Below are 20,911 nucleotides of genomic sequence, written 5' to 3'. Positions count from 1 at the left end.
AGAGGCTACAGTTAAGGAATTGCGCCCAGTAAATCCTCCCCGGCCAGGATACGAACCCATGACATAGCGCTCGCGGAACGTCAGGCGAGTGTCTTACCACTACACCACGGAGACTGTCCTCTACCTCTTTACCTCTAGAGATTTACCTCTACCACACCTGGACTTCACTGTCCATGCTTCTGATCCTCCTTTGCCTTCGGGTTTCTATATTATTTATATTCTTGCCTTCTGTTCTTTCCTATGTTTATCCTTCAATGGATGGAACAGTAGTAATTTACAAATTTTTCTGAACTCAACTTCTGATTTCTCAATTTTCACTACTTTATGTCTGCTTCCAGGAGCCTATGCTTGGTCTCACCTTGGTTTCTTCCGCCATTATGGCTTTCTTTCCTCCCATCTAGCTTTCGCTGGTTTTAATTTTACTGCTCTTGATCTGGAATGATGTTACTTCTTTTTTCTTATTTTTCCGTCAAAGGTTCATTCTTCTGCTGCTTGTATTTTTTCAATAATGCTACAGTCTCTCCAGCTTGGTGCCTTCTTTTGATAATTACTTGCTCCCATCTTTGTAGGTAAATGGTACGCTGTCTGTTCCAATTTCTTTTTCCCCTTAATGTTCCTCTTTCTCTTTCCGATTTTAAAGCCTCTTGGACTCCTTGCCAGAGCCAGTGCTACTTTTTGGTGAATTTAACTGTTGGCATGCCCTCTGGGGTGATGCTCTCATCCTCTTCTCTTTCTGCCATCCTCTCTCGTTCCCTCAATAGCGATTTCATGGCTGGGATTTTTTCATGCTCTCTCCATCCTGTCCAACCTGCTCCTCTTGTAGGCCCTCATTCTTTCTCACAATACTCTCTTGAATGCTGCCCTCCTCGCTATGCCTCCAGTGGTAGAAAACAGCTCAAGTGAGGATACATATTTTGCTCAGGCTGTACGTTGTAATCATGCAGCCTGGAAGAGAGGTTATCTTCTTCTTGAGGTTATTTTGAGATAATTTCGGGCTTAGCGTCCCCGCAGCCCGGTCCTCGACCAGGCCTCCTTTTTGGTACTCACCCCCAGAAAGCAGTCCATAGCAGCTGTCTAACTCCCAAGTACCTATTTACTGCTAGGTAACAGGGGCATCAGGGTGATCAGCGAGACCGATCATCAGATAGACACTGACTGGCTCCTGATTCTTGTTTTGTTTTGGAAGGCGAGTGTGGTGGTCTGTTGGGCCATCTGTACTGCTAAATTAGAGAATTGACAATCCCTTGTCTCCACCATTACGATTGACACCCCTCACCATCAAATCTGGAAGAGGATCCATAAGTGCTGGCAAGTTTGCTCCGGACCTATCACCATTCCTTCGTCTCCATGGTTCTGTCGTTCCAGATCCGGTGTTGGTCGTGACTGCATTGGGTCTACACTTTTCTGCCATTAGCTCCAGTGTCCATCTCCTATTTTCCTTTCTTGTAAGCCCCTTCTCGAGTCTTGTAACTTGATCTTTCACACCCACCTCCAGCTCCCTTATAACAATCTTTTCTCTTCTATCACTCTTTCTCGGAACTCCAGTCTGCTCTGTCCCTCTGTGGTTCTACTGCGGCGAGCTTGGAGGGCAGTCATTATAAGATGCTTCACTATCTCCCTCAGAGTACCTTTCGGTATTTACTGTTTACTTAAAATTGTATTTGGAAGACATCATCTCTCCCCAATGATTCCCTTGTGGCAGTTGTTCTTCCCATTCGGAAGGTTTGGGTTCTCCCCTAAGAATTTTCGTCTTGTTGCCCTGACGAGTTGCATCGGCATGCTCTACGAATGTACGGTCAGTGTCCGCCTCGTGTGGTTCTTCGAACATTATCGCATCCTTTCTTCCTCACAATTTGACTTTCACAAGTGTTGCAGCCCAACTGACATTTTGGTGGACCCGTTGGTCTACATTCGTTCTGCCTTTGCCACTAGGTCTTGCGTGGTTGCTGTTCTTTTTTACTTTGAAAACGCTTATGATACCAATTGGAGGTACAATATTTTGTCCCAGCTTCATTCTTTTGGCCTTTGTGGCACTCTCCTGCTCTTTCTTTCTGGCTTCCTCTCTCATCATTTCTTCCAAGCGAGATTTAGTGCCACTTTCTCTATCTCTCTCTCCCCCAATTTTGAAGGTATTTCCTGGGGTAGTGTTTTAAGTACTACTCTTTTCCTCATTGCCCTTTAATGGTCTTACTTCCTCTCTTCCTTCTGATGATTTTTTGGCCCTTTATGTACATGATTTCATTGCTGTTGGGGAGATGACTTCACTTTCCTCCAATGCCAGCTCCAACTTGCGACTGATGTGTCATCCTGGGCCACCAATCATGGCTTCAAGTTCTCTACAACTAAAACTTGTATACCCTTCTCTATACGTATTCTGCAACCCACCCTCTTGCCTATATATTGTGACGGTCGTCAATAGTCACTGATTCATACGTACTTAGCTTTTAGATAGTAGTATACTGACCAGTAACGAATTCTTTTAAAATAAATAAAGCTAAAAACAAACTTAAATATTCCTAGGCCTAGAATAGCACACACATGTACTATATTACACCTCAGATATCGTGTATTAGGCCTAGGAAGTTTAGGTTAGTTTAGTTTATCAAAGCAACACAAGTAAAAAGTAAGTTTTCCAGTTTGTCCAACTCATTAGTTCAGATTTCTACTTTCTAATTTCATTTACATTGGTATATATACTATGGTCCTCATAGTTATTATAAATACTACTAAAACAGGAGGATGGGCTGGATTCTGATAACCTTTTGGGGCTGATTTTTGGCACTTGTTTATCTTGGTTCCCCCATGTTTCTTGCATCCGAGTTGAATGCTCTAAAGCCCTTACGCTCTTTCAAGTCTTGTCCCACACTTCCTGGGGTGCTGATAGGTGCCCTCCTCTCTTTTCACTCCTCTTTCGTGTTGTCTAAACTGGATTTTAGCTGCCCGGCCTACTCCTCTGCCTCTCCTTCAGTCCTTTGCTGCCTTGATGTTCTGCGCCATGCTGAGTTGTGCCTCAGCTCTGGTGTCTTTTGTTCATCTCGCATCCAGAGCTTTTATGTTTAAAGGAACATCTTCTCGCTTCAGGATCGTCATGATCGTTACTGCCTTTTCTTCGCGAGGTCTCTGAAACATCCTCATTCTTACTATTGCAGCACTTTGGCTGTTGCCTTTTCAGTGGGCCCTGTTTTCTTTCACCTCTTCCTTTTTCTGTTCAGATGTCTCGCTTACAAGCTTCCCATTCAATTTCTGTACGCAGTGTCTCCTCGAGTCATTCCATCTTTACCTCCTTGGCAGGTTTCACTAGTGAATTTTGCAAATCATTAACCCCACATGGTTAAGGCTTCTATCCCTCCTCTTGTTTTAAAACACCTTTTCCTCAAACATTTTTCTTTCCATTAGTGTTCTGCTGCCTTCTTCACAGATGGGTCAAAGTTTGCTGCAGGTGTTGGATACTCTGTTGTGTTTCTGGACTACACCTATATGTGCTTCCTACCTCCAAAAGGATAACATGTTCACAGCTGAAGTGTATGCTATCTTGTATGTCCCTCATAGATTGGTTTACCATTATTGGCGCTCCTTTGTCATTGTGGTCGTCTCATGGCTTTGGAGTCATTCAATCCTTTACATCCAGTGATAGTCAAAATCCAATATTGGCTGTTTCTCACTTCTAGCAGATTTAAGCAGGTTGAATTTTGCTGGGTTCCCATGCACATTGGTATTTCCTTAAATGAGCGTGTGAACATTGCTGCTAAGGAGGATATCCGCAGTCCAATTTTCCAAAAAGGCCTTTCTTATTCCGATTTAGCTAGTCATTCATTCCTTGATCCATCCCTGTTGGCATGGTCATTGGTTTTCTGTTACTGGTAACAAACTGCATACTCTTAAAGGTAGCCTGTTTCCTTGGCCTTCTTCCTACCACCATAACAAACGGTGGAAAACAGCTCTGGCGAGGATATATATTGGTCATACACATTTAACTCACAAGCCCTTAATGGAGCTCCAATAAGGAGTCTTTTCCTTATTGTCCGACCTGCATTGTCCCTCTTATGGTCGTGCATCACCTTGTTGGATGTCCTGACTTCAGACGTGTTGGTGACTTGCTTTCAAACTATCCCTCGCAGTCATTTGTCCCTCAATGGAATCCTTGGTGAATCGGATACCTTTGATATCGCTTGTTTTATGCACGTTTGTTTTGGCATCCTTGGTGATATTTAGCATCTTTTGAATATCCTGCAACTTTGATGGTGCTATATAATCTTCACTGCTTTGCACCTTCTTTTGATAATTACTTTCTTTTAGTACATGTTCATCCAAGATTACTTATTCCATAGAAATCCTAAATAATTATGGATTTATATCCCTTTCCCCTAAAATGTTAAAATGGCAGTGCAAACATCGGAATAAATACTTGTAATTTGTGTGAATTTGTGAGGGATGAAAAGGCTGCTGTTTGAACAAAATCACTAGTGAGAGAGAGGTGGTGTATGGAATCTGTGTGATCTTGTAATCCTACTTTTACCTGTGTCTTTGATGCACAAGGCTGCTTCATGTATTGTTGATTTTGAATCGTTTCTATGATTCAGAGTCTTTTACTGTATTGAATAAAAACTTGTCTTGCTTGTGACTGCACAGATTTGCAGCATACAGTATTATATTTGTTGTTTGTTTTGTGAGCTATTTAAGAATTGTACTTTTTAAATGTATACAAACTTCATCAATGAATTATGAAATTGTAATGCTCTACGGTGTTGTGATCACTTCTGTTCTTTTTTGCTGTTATTCTTCTGAGTCACAGTTGTATTAGATGTTTTATTGTACCTTTTCCCATTTTATATTGATACAAGTAGTTGTCTGTCTACACAATTGAATTAAAATATATGAAATTAAAAAATTTACATTGTGCTAACGACTTTCAAAACATACAGGGTATACAGTATATATATATTTTTCATGGTAGCTTTCATGATCATCAATTATTTTAAGAAGCATCAAGTATGATGTATGCATTCCTCCATTTAGTTCAAATAGATTTTTTGTACATTTTCTGGCGGGAGCCCCATCGGCTCCCTGGAGCATCCAGGCTGATATTGATATATTAGACTTTGGTATCAGTCATGTGAATGGAGTTCTTAGGCCTACCAGGAACCACGAGCCAGAACCTGGCCCCCTCAGAGAGGCACGAGGAGCAATGTCCTGTGGAAACCCCCATGTGGTTGGAAACAATCCATTGTCTGCCATCGACCAGGTCAGGCACCCAGAAAGGTAAGCGCCCCAAAACAAACCCCTATTCTGGTTAAAATATTGCCACTGAAAGCCGAACTAGTGGAGAGAGCTCCCCAAGTGAAAACGAGCAAATGTGCATGACGTCACCACGTTACTGCGCCGCTGCCTGCTCGACCCCCCCTCCCTGGGAAGGGGGAGCTTCAGACCCTCACGCGGCTATCCACCTTGCAGTTCTGAGACTGGATGTCAAAAACATTAAAAAAATAATAATGCCGACGGGACGCCCCCCCCCCCCCCCCCCCCCGAAACGAATTAAATGAAACGCCATTTTCTGGGTGAGACCAGGAGGTTCCCTGGCAACCCTTCTCCTCCCTCCGGTCGGGGTTTTTTCTTTTTCGCCATTTTTGACATCCAGCCTTAGAACTGTGGGGTGGATAGCTGGCATGAGGGTCTGGGGCTTCCCCTTCCTGGAGGAGGTTATCTTGAGATGATTTCGGGGCTTTAATGTCCCTGCGGCCCGGTCCTCGACCAGGCCTTCACCCCCAGGAAGCAGCCTGTGACAGCTGACTTAACACCCAGGTACCTATTTTACTGCTAGGTAACAGGGGCATAGGGTGAAAGAAACTCTGCCCATTGTTTCTCGCCGGCGCCCGGGATCGAATCCGGGAACACAGGATCACAAGCCCAGCATGCTGTTCGCTCGGGCGACCGGCTCCCTAGGGAGCCGGGGTAGGGGAGGGGTTGCGCAGACTGCGGTGAGGTCATGCGCGCGTTTGCTCGTTTTCATTTGGAGAGTTCTGTTCACTAGTTCAGCTTTCAGTAGCAATATTCTAACCAGAATAGGAGTTTGTTTTGGGGCGCATACCTTTCTGGGTGCCTGATCCGGTCGTTGACAGATATGGAATGCTTCCAACCACACGGGGGTTTCTTTAGGCCATTGCTCCTCGTGCCTCACTGAGTGGGGCCAGGTTCTGGGTCGTGGTCCCTGGTAGGCCTAAGAACTCCATTCACGTGACTTATGTCAGTCTAATTAATATATCCATATCAGCCAGGATGGCTCTAGGGAGCCTCCAGGTCGCACCCAGAAAATGATGTTTCATTACATTCAACCCTGGTTTTCTTTTTAATAGCTTGTACAAATTTTTAAAAATAATTTTCTATGATGCTGAGTTTAGTGCCTATAGATTGCTTCTCCAGTTACACTATTGTAGTATTATAAAACAAAATCATGAACACCATCTAAATAATAGAATACTGTATCACTAGTATTAAGGGGGATTATTTTATTGTCATTTGATGATAATTTAATGATGGCTTACTTTACCAACCCCCTCCCCGCTCAGCTCGTTGTCGCCGTGTGGGGGCTTAGTGGGCGGCTGCCGGAGTGTGATGCTCCTTGGGACAGTCCTCTGTCCTTTTCTAGCCTTGTGCTCCTGCTGCCGTCCTCTCCAATTCTGCTGGGCATCTTTTCCTTTTCCTTCTGTTTCGTTTTTCTCCCCCCTCTTCTCCTATCTGCTTGCCGTTTCCTGCCGACCTTTTGCTCGTTCTGGTTCTTCCCTTGGACTTCTTCTATTTTGACGCCCGGGTGCTTGAGGAGGCATACTCATGCACCCGTAGAACTGCAGTACCCGACGTCGAGAGCGAGGGGAACCTTTTATTGTCAATCCCCACTTCGTCACTGAACCCGATCTCGACGGACTGTCGGTTTCTTAAGGTGGCGTTTGTGGGGCGTATACTCGCGACGCACCCCTAGGAGGCCCCGACAAGATCGGCGATAGCTTCTTGTTGGGTGTCCTGCCTCTAATTGTGGCTCCAAGGTGGGTGTGGGGGCACATTCGTGAGTGAATTCTTCTTTTCGTCAAGATGATTACCCCTGCTTCGGCTTCTTCTGGTTTACCTTCTCAGGCTCATGGGGTGGGCGACCAAGCCCCCGAGTCGGTCCGTATTGGAAGACCGGGCTCTGTAGCCTCCGCTGCATTGGGCCCCGACCTTGCTCCTCCTTTGGCCTCTCTGACTCCTTCCTCTGGCTCCCCTCCCTCCTCTGTGGTTGGGTCGAGCCCCAAGCCCCCAGTGGTGACTACCTCGTCCCCTGGCGCGGCTCCTTCTCTAGTTGTAACTACTGCGCCTTTTAACCCCTCTCTCTCTGGGGGTTCTCACCGCCGTCCTCGTCACGGCCGCCCTCGCTCGATTCCTTCCAGTTCTGCTACCTATCAAGCCTTGTTTGGTCCCGCTTCGTGGGCCAAATATTTTGATCTCCTCCCTCTTGATTCTGCGCCTCCTGACGATTTCTCCCTCCATCGACATCTCATTGATTCCGTGGATGCCTCCATTACTTTCAACCCCACTCGTCTCGGTACACGTGTCGTTGCTGCTCCTTCTCAGGGTGCTGCTTCCCGCTTGGCTGCCTTATCCTGCCTTGGCGAGACCCCCGTTCGGGTCTCGAAGAACGTTCAGTTGAATGCCAGTGTTGGCACTATTTTGCTCCCGCCCCATGTTGCGACCGGTGTTCGGGACCTGCGCGACTGCCACGACGATATTCGACATATCCTCGCTGCCCAGGGCCATTCTATTCTCCAGGTGGACACGTTTACTCGTCCCCCTCGTGGTAGTCGCCGTCAACCCCTCCGGGTTGTGAAGATTACCTTTGATGGTAGGACCCTTCCACCCTCTGTCATTCTTGCTGGTGCCAGGTGCTCTGTCCAGGAGTACATTCCTTCTCCTCGGTTCTGCAACAAGTGCTGGAGGTTTGGGCATGGTGCCCTCCGCTGCTCCGGGACTGTCTCTCTCTGTCCTTTGTGTGGTGGCGAAGGTCACTCTAAGTCGGAGTGCGCTTCTCCCCAGGCTCGTTGCCTCAACTGCGGTGAGGCCCATCCTACCTTCTCCCGTGCGTGTGTCCATTACAAGCTTGAGGCAGCCGTCCTCACCTTGAAGCACCGGGAGCGTTTATCTTTTCCTGAGGCGAGGCGCCAGGTTCGCCGGCTCCCGCCTTATGCTAATATCTCTTATGCTCGCGTGTTGCGCTCTTCCTCTCCTCGTCCTTCCCGCCTTCCTCAGACTCACAACCGTTTCCGGGCCTTGGACCCTGATGCGCCCACTGCCCCCTCCTCTGTCCCTTTGGGTTCTCTCCCGAAGGATCCTCCTCCTGGTCCTCTGTCTGGGGTTCCCCTTCCTTCTACCCGGTCTGTCGTGTCTTCTGTGTCTTCTTCCTCGTCCTCCTCCGATCCTCCTTCCCATCCTCTTCCTCCATCTATCGGCTCTCCCCACCGCCTGTTGGTGCGGGCGGATGTCCATCGCTCTCCTAACGGCCGTCGTGTGTGCTCTCGTTCGGCTTCTCCTGTTGAGACACTGGAATCCGTTGCCCGGTACGTAGTTGCTGGGACACCGGTCTCTTTAAGTCAGAAGCGTAAGCCTGGCTCCTCTCCTTCCTCTTCCCCGGCGGGTAAGAAGGCTTCGCTTTCTTCCTCAGCTCCTCCTTCTGGCTCTGTTGCTCCTTCCCCTCCCGTTTCAGTGCTTGCGCCCCCTGTTCCTGCTATGGAGGTTTCTTTGGCCCCTGCTTCCCTTTTGGTTGCTGCTCTTGCTGGGGTGCGCTCCCCTCTTTCTACTCCCCCTCCTCCTGCTGCTGTCCTTGACGGCTCCTCTCCGTTGTCTCCTCCTCTTCCTCCTCCTCCTCCTCCTCCGGACCCTGCCCGCCCACCTCTGATCTGTTCTCCCGTTTCCTTCCCTCCGTCTTTGCTCAGTTTACCCATGCCCCCTAACCCTGACTTTGCTGACCCTGATCCCGACCCTGATATTCTTTAACGTGCTCTGTTGCTCTTTCGCCTTTGTTTCTTCCTTGTTCTCTGTTTTTGTCCTTTCTCTTCTCGTCATTGTCCATTCTTCAATGGAACGTTCGAGGTTATTACGCCAATTTCCTCGAACTCCAACTTCTGATTTCGCGGTTTTCACCCCTTTGTGTCTGTCTCCAGGAGCCAATGCTTGGTGCTCGTCCTGGTCGTTTTCGTGGCTATTCCTTTCTCTCCCCCCCCCCCCAGCCATTGCTGGGGCTTCTAATTCTTCTGCTCTCTTGATTCGGGCTGATGTTCCCTTTGTTCCTTTACTTTTTCCTTCGCCTCTCCATTGTTCTGCTGCTCGTATCTTTGTGGGGAAATGGTACACAGTTTGTTCCATTTATCTCCCCCCGAGTGTCCCGCTCTCTCTTCCTGATTTGAAACACCTCCTGGACTCCTTGCCGGAGCCTGTGCTCCTGCTGGGTGACTTCAATTGTCGTCATTCTCTTTGGGGTGACGTTCTGATGAATACCTGGGGTCGCCTCCTTGAGCCGTTTCTCCTCTCTTCTTCCCTGTCTCTAATGAATTCTGGTGAGCCCACTCATTTGGACTCTCGAACTCGCACCCTTTCTTGTCTTGATCTTTCTCTCTGCTCTTCTTCTCTTTACTTAGATTTCACGTGGCAGGTTCTTGATGACCTCCATGGAAGTGATCATTTCCCCATCCTTGTTTCCTTTTTCTCTTTTCGCCCTTCCCTCTCTTTCCCTAGGTGGCAGTTTGCTAAGGCGGACTGGACCCTATTTTCCCTCAGTGCTACTCTCTCTGACCTCTCCCTTCTGCCCCTCTCTCGCGCTCTCCTCCTTTTTCATGACACTGTCCTCGACGCTGCCCTCCGCTCTATTCCTCGCTCTTCCTCTCGGGGTCCACGGAAGTGTGTTCCCTGGTGGAATGCGGACTGTGCTCGGGCTGTCCGCTGTAAGCGTGCAGCCTGGAAGAAGCACCGCCGTAGGCAGACGACCGATTCTTTTCTTTTCTTTCGGAAAGCGAGTGCGGTGGCCCGTAGGGCCATCCGTACAGCTAAACGTGAATGTTGGGCATCTTATGTCTCAACAATTACGTCCGAAACCCCTCTGGCCCAGATCTGGAAGCGTATCCGCAAGATAGCGGGTAAGTTCGTTCCCGATGTTTCACCGGTCCTTCACCTCCATGATATTCTTGTGGCGGACCCGTTGCAGGTCGCTTCCGAACTGGGTTCCCACTTTTCTTCTGTTAGCTCTGGTCTTCATCTTCCCCAATCTTTCCTTCTTCGTAAACCTGTCCTTGAGTCTCGTCCTTTAGATTTCTGCACTCATCTTCAGCTTCCCTATAATGATCCCTTCTCTCTCTCTGAACTTCGGTCTGCGCTGGCCCTCTGCGGTTCTACGGCGGCGGGCTCCGATGGTATTCATTATGAGATGCTTCGCCATCTCCCTCCAAGCACGTCTCAGTATTTACTGAGTCTGTATAATCGGATCTGGGAGTCGTCGTCAGTCCCCGAGGACTGGCTCGATGCCGTTGTCCTCCCTGTTCGCAAACCGGGGTCTCTGGGTACTTCCCCTAAGGACTTTCGCCCTATTGCTCTCACAAGTTGTGTCTGCAAACTCTTTGAACGTATGGTTAACGTTCGTCTGATGTGGTTCCTGGAACACCATCACCTCCTCTCCCCTTCTCAATTTGGTTTCCGCAAGTGCCGCAGCACGACAGATGTCCTGGTGAACTTGGAGGTCTATATTCGTACTCTTTTGCTGCGAAGACCTCCGTTGTTGCCGTCCTTTTTGACCTAGAAAAGGCTTACGACACCACTTGGCGTTATCATATCCTATCTCAACTTCATTCTTTTGGCCTTCGTGGTCATCTCCCTCTCTTTCTCCGCAGCTTCCTCTCTCGTCGTTCCTTTCGGGTGCGCCTTGGTACCGCTCTCTCTCCCTCTTTTCAGCAATACGAAGGTGTGCCCCAGGGTAGTGTTCTGAGCACTACTCTTTTTCTGGTTGCCCTCAATGGTCTTCTTTCCTCTCTTCCTTCTGGTGTCTTCTCCGCTCTCTATGTCGATGATCTTACCCTTTGTTGTCAGGGTGATGATTCGCCTCTCCTTCAACGCTGGCTTCAACTTGCAATTGATGCCGTGTCGTCTTGGGCCACAGGTCATGGCTTCAAGTTCTCTACTTCTAAGACTTGTGCCATGACTTTTACGCGGAAACGGGTTGTTCTTCGTCCCTCTTTGTCACTTTATGGTCATCCCCTTGAATACAAAGATTCCGCGAAGCTTTTGGGGTTATTCCTTGACACTCGTTTGTCTTGGTCTCCCCATATCTCTTACCTCCGTGTTGAGTGCTCTAAGGCCCTTACCCTCCTTCGGGTCTTGTCCCATACTTCTTGGGGGGCAGATAGGCGCACTCTCCTTGCTTTACATTCCTCTCTCGTCCTGTCTAAGCTCGATTATGGTTGCCCTGCTTACTCGTCTGCTTCTCCTTCTACTCTTCGTCGTCTTGATGCTTTGCACCATACTGGGTTGCGCCTCAGTTCTGGTGCCTTTCGTTCGACTCCCATCCTTAGCTTGTATGTTGACACTGGCTTCCTGTCTCTCCAGGACCGCCGTGATCGCTACTGTCTTCGCTATCTTGCGCGGTCCTTGCAACATCCTTCCTCTCGCCTCTGTCGTGCTTTAACTTTTACCCCTCCTGCGGTTCCTGTTCCTCTTCACCACCTCCCTCTTTCTGTCCGGTTATCTCGCCTACAGGATTCTCTTTCCGTTCGTATTTCTGATGTTTCTCCTCGTGTTGTTCCTTCTTTGCCCCCGTGGAGGGTCCCTCTTCCGCGGTTTTGTACATCCTTGACTCGTATCACTAAAGCTTTTACCCCTATTACGGTTCTAAAACGCCTTTTCCTCGAGCACTTTTCTTCTCACTCCCGCTCCGTTTCTGTCTTCACCAATGGGTCTAAGTCAGCGGACGGTGTTGGCTACTCTGTTGTTTTTCCTGATCGCACTTATATGTGTCGCTTGCCTCCGGAGACTAGCATCTTTACAGCGGAACTTTATGCTATTCTCTATGCTCTTCGTCTCCTGCTTTCTCGTTGTCAGTCTTCCTTTGTGGTTGTTGTTGACTCTCGTAGTGCCCTCATGGCACTCGGGTCCTATAATCCGGTTCATCCAGTAGTTGTCGAGATCCAGCATTGGCTGTTTCTCGTTCACAGTAAATTTAAGTCGGTTGAGTTTTGTTGGGTTCCCAGCCATATTGGTGTGTCTTTAAATGAGCGTGCGGATGCTGCTGCCAAGGAAGCTGTCCGCTCTTGTCCCATCTCTCGCAAAGGCATTCCGTATTCCGACTTTTACCCGGTTATCTATTCCTCAGTCCTTACCCGTTGGCAGGCTTCTTGGTTGTCTGTTACTGGTAACAAGCTACGTACTCTTAAATGTTGTGTTTCCTCGTGGCCGTCCTCCTTCCACCGTAACCGGCGGTGGGAAACAGCTCTGGCGAGGTTGCGTATTGGCCATACTCGCTTAACCCATGGTCACTTGATGGAGCGCCGCCCTGCTCCTTATTGTCCTAGTTGCATTGTCCCTCTTACGGTCGTGCATGTCCTTCTTGAATGTCCTGACTTCCAGGACGAGCGTGTGTCTTGCTTTCCGACCGCCCCTCGCGGTCACCTGTCCCTCGATAGAATTCTTGGTGACTCGGATACTTTTGATATCGTTCGCCTTATGCGTTTTTGTTCTCGTATTGGCATCCTTGGTGATATTTAGCGCCCTCTGATTATTTTGCGTATTTGATGGTGCTACATAGCCTTCCCGGTTTGGTGCCTTCTTTTGATAATTACTTTTATTGTCAATCCCCCTTTCGTCACTGAACCCGCTCTCGACGAACTCGCGGTTCTTAAGGTGGCGTTTGTGGGGCGTACACTCAAGACGCACACCTGGGGGGCCCCGGCAAGATCAGCGATAGCTTCTTGTTGGGTCTCCTGCCTCTAATTGTGACTCCATGGTGGGTGTGGGGGCACATTCGTGAACGAAAGTTTTTTTCCTCGTTTTCATGGCTGATAATGTTTCCCTTGTTCCTTCTCGGGCTCGTAGGGTGGGCGACCAAGCCCCCGAGTCGGACTGTGTTGGAAGACCAGGCCCTGTAGCCCCCTCTGCACTGGGCATCGACGACCTAACTACTCCCCCCAGCTCCCCTCCCTCCTCTGCGGCAGGGTCGAGTCCCCAGCCCCCAGTGGTGACCGCCTCGTCCCCTGGCACGGCTTCGTCTCTCATTGTGACTGCTGCATCTTTTACCCCCTCTTTCTCTGGGAGGTTCTCAACGCCGTCCCCGCCACAGCCGCACTCACACGATCCCTTCCCGTAATAGTACTTACAACGCCTTGTTTGGTCCCGCTACGTGGGCTAAATACTTTGATCTCCACCATCTGGATTCTACTCCTCCTGACGATTTCTCCCTCCATAAACACCTTGTGGATTCAGTAGATGCCTCTGTTACTTTTAACTCCACTAGTTACGGTACGCGTGTCGTCGCTGCTGCTCCTCAGGATGCAGCTACTCGCTTAGCCGCTTTGTCCTGCGTTGGAGAGACCCCTGTTCAGGTCTCTAAAAACACTCGGTTAAATGCCAGTGTTGGCACTGTTCTCCTCCCACACCATGTTGCAACTGGTGTTCGGGACTTCAAAGATTGCCATAAGGATATTAAACATATCCTCAAAGCCCAAGGCCATTCTGTCCTCCAGGTGGACACGTTTACTCGACCCCCTCGTGGTTGTCGCCGTCAGCCCCTTCGAGTTGTAAAAATCACCTTTGATAGTAGGGCCCTTCCGCCCTCTATTATTCTTGCTGGTGCCAAATGCTACGTTCAGGAGTACATTCCCTCTCCTAGACTTTGCAATAAGTGTTGGAAGTTCGGGCACGGTGTCCTCAAATGCACCAGTACTGTGTATCTGCCCCTTGTGTGGGGACGATAGTCATTCTAAGTCCGAGTGCACTTCTCCCCAGGCTCGCTGCCTCAATTGCGGTGAAGCCCACCCTACCTTCTCACGCTCGTGTATGCACTACAAACTCGAGGAAGCCGTCCTCAACTTGAAGCACTGTGATCGTCTGTCTTTTCCTGAAGCGAGACGCCAAGTTCGCTGTCTCACCCCTTTCGCGGGCGTCTCCTACACTCGCATGTTGCGTTCTACCTCTCCTCGTCCTTCCCGTCTTCCTCAGTCTCACAACCGTTTCCAGGCCTTAAACCCGACCACACCCACCACCTCCTCCCCTATTCCTTTGCCTTCTGTCCCGGATAGTCTCCCTCTTGGTTCTCCATCTGGGGTTTCCCCCCTTCCTACCCAGTCCACCATATCTCCTTTGTCTTTTCCCCATCTCCCCCCACTCTTTCTTCCCAACCCTCCCCCCAGTCTCTTGACCCTCCACGCCACCTGTCTGTCCAGGCTGATATCCATCATCCTCCCAGCAATCATCGTGTTTGCTCTCGTTCCTCTTCTCCTGATGAGACCTTCAAGTCTGTCGCCCGGTACATTGTTACTGGAACGCCTGTCTCTTCGAGTCAGAAACGTAAGCCTGGCTCCTCTCCTTCTTCCTCTTCGGCGGGCAAGAAAGTTTCGCTTTCTTCCTCACCCCCTCCCTCTGACTCTGTCACTACATCCCATCCCATTTCAGTGGTCGATCCCCGTCTCTGATATGGAGGTTTCTTCCGCCCCCGATTCCCTCTGTTGCTGCCCTTCCTGAGATGCACTCCCTGATTTCTGTCCCCCTCCTCCAACTGGCCTTGCCTGCCCCTCTCAGTTGTCTACTCCTCCTCCGGACCCCGTCAGTCTGCCTCTGGTCTGTTCTGTCGCTCCCTTCCCTCTCTCCTTACTAAGTTTACCCATGCCTCGTAACCCTGATTTTGCCGACCCTGCTTCTGATCCAGACCCTCATCCTGAGATTCTTTAATAAACTGTATTCCTCTTTACCTTTATTTCTTTCTTGTTCTCTGTTACTGTCCTTTCTCTTTGATAATGTCTATTCTTCAGTAGAATGTTCGTGGATTTTATGCCAATTTCCATAAACTCCAACTTTTAATTACACAGTTTACACCACTTTGTGTTTGTCTCCAGGAACACCACTTTGTGTTTGTCTCTTTGTGTTTGGTGCTCGTCCTGGTCACTTTCATGGTTATTCCTTTCTTTCTCCCCCTCCCCTCCCCCTCCCCCCCCAGCTCTTGCTGGGGCCCATAACTCTGCTGCTCTCTTAATTCGTTCTGATATTCCCTTCGTCCCCTTACTTCTTCCATCCCCTATCCATTGTTTTGCTGCCCGTGTTTTTGTGGGTAAATGGTATACAGTCTGTTCCATTTATCTCCCTCCAAATGTCCCTCTTTCCCTTCCTGATCTTAAGCACCTCCTGGACTCCTTACCAGAGCCGGTGCTCCTTTTGGGTGATTTCAACTCTCGACATTCCCTCTGGGGTGATGTTCTGACAAACACCCGAGGCCGTCTTCTCGAACCGTTCGTCCTCGCTTCTTCTCTATCTCTTCTGAATTCTGGTGAGCCCACTCATGTGGACTCTCAAACTCGCACCCTTTCCTGTCTTGATCTTTCTCTCTGCTCATCATCCCTTTACTTAGATTTCACGTGGCAGGTTCTTGATGACCTCCATTACAGTTATCATTTCCCCATCCTCATTTCCTTTTTCTCTTTCCACCCTCCCCTTTCCTTCCCTAGGTGGCAGTTTGCCAAGGCTGACTGATGCCTATTCACCCTCCGTGCTACTCTCTCTGACCTCTCCTCTCTGCCTCTTCCTCGCGCCCTCCTCCTTTTTTATGACAGTCTTCAATGCTGCCCTCCGTTCTATCCCTCGCTCTTCCTCTCGGGGCACATGGAAGTGTGTTCCCTGGTGGAATGCAGACTGTCCGCTGTAAGCGTGCAGCCTGGAAAAAACACCGCCGCCGGCAGACGGCTGATTCTTTTATTCTGTTTCGGAAGGCAAGTGCGGTGGCCCGTAGGACCATCCGTACAGCTAAACGTGAGAGTTGGAAATCTTATGTTTCCACCATTACGTCCGATACTTCTCTACTGCAGATCTGGAAGAAGATCCGCAAGATTGCGGGCAAGTTCGTTCTAGATGTCTCGCCGGTTCTCCACCTCCGTGGAACTCTTGTGGCGGATCCAGTGAAGATCGCGGCCGAACTGGGTTCCCACTTTTCTTCTGTTAGCTCTGGTTCTCATCTTCCTCAATCCTTCATTCTTCGGAAGCCTGTTCTTGAATCTTATCCTTTAGAATTCCACTCTCATCTCCACCTTCCCTATAACGATCCTTTCTCTCTTTCTGAACTTCAGTCTGCCCTGGCCCTCTACGGATCTACGACAGCGGGCTCGGATGACGTTCATTATGAGATGCTTCGCCATCTCCCTCCGTGCACGTCTCAGTATTTACTGAATCTAAATTAAACTAAATTAAAACAGTGAAATAAATTAATACGATCAACTAGAAATTAATTACATCTGGAATTTATCTACAAAAATGCCTGTGACTGGATCGAATTCAGATTTTTTGGAGATGTGATCCAATAATATGTTAGAAGGTTTCATTTTAAAGTCAGATTTGAAGAGGTTACACAGTACTGTACATGTAGTATTATACTACTGTATATAGTAAATATACTTTTTTATTTCTATTATAACTGGGTATCAAAAAGGTAATGAATTTACTAAAATAGGTTATGGAAAGTTTCCTATTTGTTAAGTCTTACCATTATTTTAATACTTTTTCTTCCTTTCCTACAGGAATGTCACAGAATGCATCTCCTAGTCATACTCATTACTAGCAAGGATCCTTTCACCTCAGCAGGGTAACTGTGCGTGTGAACAGAAGCTCACAATCTTAAGGTGTTACTCTTCTAGATCCTTCCAGTATCTGTATTAAGAATGTCGAAATTCTGGATGATGATGAAGCATCCTTTGCTAGAGAAAAGATAATTAAGTGTCGAAGAGTTGCCTCAGGTTTGCCTGAACTGTAAATGATAAAGTATTCATTTACATAACTTATGACGTGTATTATTTATTTAGATTTTTTTTTTACAGTAAAATTTTGCTGTTTAGCACTTAGTAATAAGGTGTGCTAATTGTTAATGGCAGGTTACACACTAGGTATAAACATGAATGCTTCACAGTGGTGTAATGCTGGAGAAAATGGAGTGTGAATGTATTAAGGTGTGTGATCTTCCTTCCAGCAGCTTGCTCTAACAAGGTTTTATGGACATATATTGGCGCTCTTCTCTTAACCTTTAGTTCTCCTTGCAACAATCCCCTTCACATGTTCTATTTCAATATTATCCTTCAATTTTTTTTTTTTATATATAGTTTTTGTGAACCTCGGGTTGGGATACTATTTTACATAAATAATTTTTCCTAAAGTATTTGTTCAATACTTGCATTGTATACTGTACACTTGTGCAAAATAGCAAACTTTTACTGTATTATTTTTTGTTTTGTATTCTTAACCTTCATCTGGTGTAATAGGTTTTTTCTTTGTCACATTAGTGAACTTATTTTTAGGGTTTTCATAAGAGTTTCAAGTACTGCATAGTAGAAGAGAGATTTCTCTAAACATTCCACACATTAGTCTGTGTTGTCTCTGGAAGTGTCTGATAAAATACCGTGTTCCAACTTCAGGGGCAATGTTGAACATTTAGTCTGACAGAACTAAATCAATTTGGCATTATAATTTATGATTACAAATATAGTCAAATTGCACTAGAGGGGTTTCCTCATTTTTCATATGCCAAGAAAACTTTGATATTGTTTCAGTACCTCTCAGACATTGACTAGTAGACAAGTATATTTAATTTATTTAGCCTTAATAGCATACAAAATGCAAATTTGTGCCAATTGTTTTTTTATGCCTTTTTTTTTACTTAATAATCTTAATTGCATTTGATTAAAGGTTATTGAAGTGGAAAGGCAGTGTGTACGTACAGAAGAATATTTTTTCCAGATGTTACCAATGCTTATATGAAGACTTCAGAGATTGCATAACTTATTACCATTATGAATTTAATTGTAGTACGTAAAGGTTTATTTTCCGTACACATTACACAATTTTCTATCATTTTATATTTTGCCTCAATCTGACACTGTGGAGATACTGTACTGTAGTTTTATATTAGATTTTTATAATTGTATTCACATGCATTGTGAATATAAATGGATTACTTTTAATAAATTTGTAATGAAAGTCATTTAGGAAATGAATTGTAGTTTTTTTTTATTACAGATCATTCAGCACTACAAAACTACTTCATTTAGTGTTATGATTCATTCATAAGATTATGGCATATAATTATACTGTATAATGTATATATTTGAAAATAAGTTGAAGATTATTTTACATCAATTATCTTATTGGACTGAAATACATGTTGGGTATTAGTGTTCAAGGATATCCAATGAGTATAACTGCATATGTTGAACATTTGTTCAGTTTCTTATCTGTGTGTGATTTGCATGCCCTTACTGGAAATGGTATACTTCCTTACAAGCCCAGCTTGAAAGGGTGTGTGAACAAGCTCATCACATCTGTAAATCTTTTATGGTAAAGCATTTGGGTGTTGATAAGGAATATATGTCCATGATGGCATGCTGAACATGGCAATAGTTGCAGAGACATCTGCTGACTTGTGGATCCTAATATATTTATTGTTCTCATTAGATGATATACAGTGTGTGTGTACATCTAGAACTGAGATACTTGGCTGCTAGAAAAATATAATATTGTACTGTATATCCGTTTAGAAAATTTTAGATTTTTTTTTATAATGCAATATCTAGAATAATCTTTCAGATTATTATTTAAAATTATTATGGTTGAAATGGTAGAGTTAACAAAATGATTGAAAATGGTAATTAAGTCTGCAAAGTTGTCCAATAAAGATTATATACTTCTATGGAGGTGATATTTGAAAATTGTGGATGGTTGTATGACAGCTTTCACCAAAACAACTACTTACCAACTTTGAGCCTATTTTGGGTTCGCCAGTGTGTTCACTGGCTTAATCACAGATGGTAAATAAGGGTTTTATGAAAACAATATTTTCAAAATCTAAAAATTTCTTTAATCTAGAATTTCCTGCCTGCCTGCTTGTTACTGTTCTTCCACAGCAGTAGGCATCCTCATGTATTATCCTCTTTTCTCCACTACCCTCCCTTTTTCCTTGAAAGGAAAGGCCACAATAAAAGCTGTTCTCATGTTGATCTTTCTATATTTAAGACTTATTTTTGAGTTTTAATTTTTGTAATGCTTAATAGATTTTACACTTGTAGAAGGAACACTTTCAGAAATTTGTTTCTTGTTTGAGAGTGGCATTACTTGAGAGCAGAACTTGAGTGGAAATAAAACATAATTTTCCCTTTTGAACACTTCATTACATTTTAAATGAGGCATTGCTGTGAGTCTTTATGCTGCAATGATTCATCTTGGTTATAAATAATGTGAGCAATTTCTGCATCCCTGTTATGTCATCATTTGAATGTTATGTGGGTTTAATTAACACTAACCTTAAAACAACACGTGTCAAATTTTAAAGTAGTTGTACTTGAAATTAAAATGTTTTGATTTATATTCAAATTTGAGTTTGGGTGCTGGACATTTTTTGTAACTGACTATAATTGCATCAGTGTGCATTTTTTCTGTCCAGTTTTCTTTATTATTTCACAGGAAGCATTTGAAAAACAAAAAATCCCAGTATGGTTTGTTCCACAATCATTTACAGTTCAATATGTGTTACCAAACCATTGGTTAAGATGGTCAACTTTACCTTCCAAGGGTATTATGAGTTTTTTTTTTTTTTAGGCAGTGCCTCTATATCCATCCAGTAAATATTTGTTTTACTATAAACAGTTTCTCTGGATTCTTGAATTTTATTTGTTAGTGGTGTGTGCACATTTCTCATATTTGCAGCCGATCTCAAATTTTGTGTTTAGATATTTTCCACTATATTCGCACCTTGTATAGTGTCTAAATGAGGTTGTTCAAGCAGGGCAATACTAACCATTTCTTAATGCAACTTTTATTTTAATGGTGGTTTTACAATAATATAAGGTCTGTGATACTGCTGTACGTGATTTTTTTTTTTTTTTTTTGTGGGATATACTAAGATACTGTATGAACCCTGTCGGGCAGCTTGAGAAATGGCATTACGAGAGATCTAATTACTACTACCTGTCTTCTTGGTACTGCCCTGCTCATTCTCCCTCACTGTGTCTTATTAATTATCGGAAAATTATGAGGTGTTGTCAGTGTGTAGGCCGTGTAAATAAGAGTTACTGTTGATTATGATGATACCTATTATGCATGTATGAAAATGTAGAGAATATAAAAGTTCCACCATTTAATTTTTTTATTCTTTGGTTTGGTCTTTACCTTTTCAACATATGCCATTTTGAGTTTAGCTTTAGTGACTTATTATGTGGGATTACTATATAAAATAAATTAGCTGTGGGAAAACTTGCTGTAATTAATTTTCATTCTTATTAAGAACTGTCTTTGGGACCTTAGCTATTACTACATTGAAGAGTGATGGGAAGGCAAAACTCAATGAGCATAGCTCTCGTCCTGTAGCTACACTTTGGTAATTACGCTTAATTGACAATTTACACTGGAATTTTTAAACCTACAACTTCAAGAACTAAAAGGTTATAGATTCAAACTAAGGAAATGGATGGCGAAAAAGTAGTTTCCCTCCTTTTGCACGCAGTGGTAGGCAGTTGGAACAAGTAAAGTGAGAAACTAGAAAACTTGCAGTTTCAAAGGTTCGCATGACAGAGCCCTGGAAAGTTGTGGCACCAAGAGCATAACTTTCATCCTGTAACTACACATCCAGTGACACTGATGGTGCTACTTTTTTTTATATATATAATTA

General features: G+C 45.5%; 1 protein-coding gene across 21 annotated transcripts in view; it reads left to right on the top strand.

The window, feature by feature from the left end:
- Csp (Cysteine string protein) overlaps positions 1–20,379 on the top strand; it is a 99,383-nt gene extending 79,004 nt beyond the window's left edge. For all 21 annotated transcript variants that reach the window (XM_069300826.1, XM_069300830.1, XM_069300827.1 and 18 more), the window contains one exon: positions 16,779–20,379. In XM_069300826.1, coding sequence (XP_069156927.1) covers positions 16,779–16,819 — 41 coding nt within the window. In that variant the 3' untranslated portion in view covers positions 16,820–20,379. The remainder of the gene's footprint in view (positions 1–16,778) is intronic.
- Positions 20,380–20,911: the final 532 nt, after the last annotated feature.

This window comes from Procambarus clarkii, chromosome 44 (genome assembly GCF_040958095.1).
Source record: "Procambarus clarkii isolate CNS0578487 chromosome 44, FALCON_Pclarkii_2.0, whole genome shotgun sequence".
Lineage (NCBI taxonomy): Eukaryota > Metazoa > Arthropoda > Malacostraca > Decapoda > Cambaridae > Procambarus > Procambarus clarkii.
The sequence above is the reverse complement of the archived record's forward strand: the minus strand, read 5'-3'. Positions and strand labels throughout refer to the sequence as shown.